The following is a 2,768-nucleotide window of genomic DNA, read 5'->3' on the forward strand; positions in this document are numbered from 1 at the left end:
CCAAAGTGAAGATTTCATAATGATCCACCACACCTCCTTTAAAAATAACCTTGTTACTATGACACCAAATCTCTCTGACCATCGAGATCCACACACTTCCCAGCACAAAGTTAAACGGCTTTATAACGTTACAAAATTGCAAGAAGTGAGTAAAAGGATCAATGGAAGCGGCCGACGACACTCCTAACCACGCGGAATATTGACCCCAAACGAGTCAGACAATTCTACAGTCAAAGAGTAAATGACTAGTAGATTCCTCCTTCAACCTGCAAAAACAACAAACTAAAACGTCATTCTTCACCCCTCGCCAGTGCCAAGTTGACTTTAGTAGCAATCTTGTTTTCCAACACCCTCCATGCTAGAACCTGGGCCGCAGGCAAAGCCTTAATACTCCAGAAAAAGTTGTACAAATTTGACAAATCCCCCTCACTATGTCCCCTTAAAACACTATAGGCCGATTTAACCGAGAAATCAGTAGGCATACCATCCATCCAAACCCACGAGTCATCAATATCCGGATCAATACTAAAACCTCTAATTTCTTCAAAAAGTTGGCCTACCTGAGACTTCTCCCAATCAAATAAATTTCTTCTCCACCCAAACTTCCAGTTCCACTCTCCTTCTTCCCAGACCCCACAACATTCCAACAACTCATCTTTATCCCTGCAAAGAGAGTATAACCTTGGGAATTTGTTTTTCAACTCCAAATCGCCCACCCATTTATCTTCCCAAAACCTAATTTCCTCCCCATTACCGACTTTCCAATTGAAACGGTCGTCGAACTCTCTCCCCCATTCCTCCATCAACCAAATCGCCTTTAGCTCCCGCCACCAAAGGGACCCCATCGTTTTTGAACTTGGCCCTTTCAACTTTCTCCAACCCTCGTACTTAGATTCTACCACCTACTTCCACATACCACCTTTGGAAAAACCCAACCTCCAAATCCATTTCCCCAACAAAGCAATGTTGAAAAATTTAATATTAATAACCCCGAGACCACCATTTTCACGGGGTTCGCACACATTCTCCCAAGAAGCCCACAGAATCTTTCGCCCACCTGACCTCCAACCCCACAAGAAATTTCTTTGAATTTTCCCAATCTTCTTCATAACAATAGTAGAGATTTTAAACAAAGACATATAGAACAAGGGGATAGCAGAGAGAACAGATTTAATCAGACAAATCCTTCCTACCATCGAGATAAATCTGTCTTTCCATCTTCCTAGTCTTTCCTTTATCTTCTCAACCACCACATCCCAAAACGCTTTCTTCTTTCCTCAAAAATTCATTCTAATCACCCCTCAATCCAAAAAACCTCGCTCCTGACACATTTTCTCTAATCTTCACTCCCCCCTTCCCCACAAATCTTCTTTTCAATCGTAACACAATATAAAAGAGTTAAAATAACACTATAATTCCATGCATGATATATTAAAGGTAACAAAATTATTGTAAATAGATTATTATTTTATCACTTAAAGTATTTAATTCATTATTTTATACACACATTTATGTCAAATTTACTACTAAATTGCACTTTTATTTTGTTAGGATAACTATTAAAAACGACATTGTTGACAAAAACTCGTCATATGACATATTGAAGGATGATGTGTTTAGTCTTCCATCTGATGACATCTTATACAGTGTTATCAGGATGTTATCAGGGATGAATAAAAGAGGACAAATTTATGGCCTAGATCAATGAATGAAACATTCAAACTTTTCCTTTTAAAAAATGTCATCACATTAGGTGATTTTGAACAATTGAAATATTTTTTGTCCAACTTATCTAAAGAAAATAAGAGCTTAAATGACATGTTAATTGTTGAAAAAGAGGAGTCACATTTTAAAAAAAATGACAATTTATGTTGGATTTTTCCCTTACTCACTAATATGCATATCAGTAACACCTCTTTCCCTATATTATGTCAAACACAACATAAACAAAATATTTTGTTAATATTTATAAGGGTAAATGATTTAAAAAAAATGATTAAATAGTTTAAATTTTTATAGTATTAGGTCTTTACAAAACTTTTATTTTTTTTAACTTTATTTACATGTATTTTACTATGTTATATATGTATTTATACTTGTGCATTCATTTACACATGCCTAGGAATATATCTAGTAATATTGTTTACATATTTGAGGATTAAGTCCAAAAAATAAAACGTTTTAAAAATCATGGTTATATAAAAAAAAATCGTCATAGTTGCTCATTTCAATGATTTTGTAACATAATTTAAAAAAAAAAAAAATCTATATGCCCATTGTAACAAAAAAATATATACGAACCAAAAATTATTTTTTGAAGCTATGACAATAATTGAGAATAAAATCGCCATTGTAACTTTAAAATATAATGACTTACAAAATCGTGTTGAAACATCTTTTTTAACTGTTATTAAAAATTTTGTGTGCCATTGTAACTTTAAAATATAATGACTTACAAAATCGTGTTGAAACATCTTTTTTAACTGTTATTAAAAATTTTGTGTACAATTATGTCTTGAACCCTATGTATGTATTCGATTTAATGTTAATGCGTTGTTTTATTCTTTAGTTATTAGTGTTGGAAAAGAAAGTAGAGGATTAATTTGTGGATTTTAAATATAAAGGTGGAATGAACTTTTATCCTTTATTATCTGTATGAGGGTTAGATCAGCCCTTAAGTGGATAAATTTAATTTAATTGCTTATTGTCCTTAAAAAAATAACAATAATAAATGCACAGATCAAACGTATTCCTTGAAACATCATTTT

At 33.0% G+C, this 2,768-nt stretch overlaps 1 protein-coding gene across 1 annotated transcript; it reads right to left on the reverse strand.

Annotated features, from left to right (window-relative positions):
• Positions 1-290: 290 nt before the first annotated feature.
• LOC150025305 (uncharacterized) lies at positions 291-845 on the reverse strand. The gene has a single exon (XM_090295717.1). The coding sequence runs from the start codon at positions 843-845 to the stop codon at positions 291-293; it is 555 nt and encodes a 184-aa protein (XP_090151843.1).
• Positions 846-2,768: the final 1,923 nt, after the last annotated feature.

Source organism: Phaseolus vulgaris, chromosome 9 (genome assembly GCF_051622355.1).
Source record: "Phaseolus vulgaris cultivar YP4 chromosome 9, ASM5162235v1, whole genome shotgun sequence".
NCBI classification, from domain to species: Eukaryota; Viridiplantae; Streptophyta; class Magnoliopsida; order Fabales; family Fabaceae; genus Phaseolus; species Phaseolus vulgaris.

Coding starts and splice junctions, on each gene's coding strand:
- LOC150025305 (XM_090295717.1), bottom strand. CDS start 845: ATGGGGTCCCTTTGGTGGCGGGAGCTAAAGGCGATTTGGTTGATGGAG.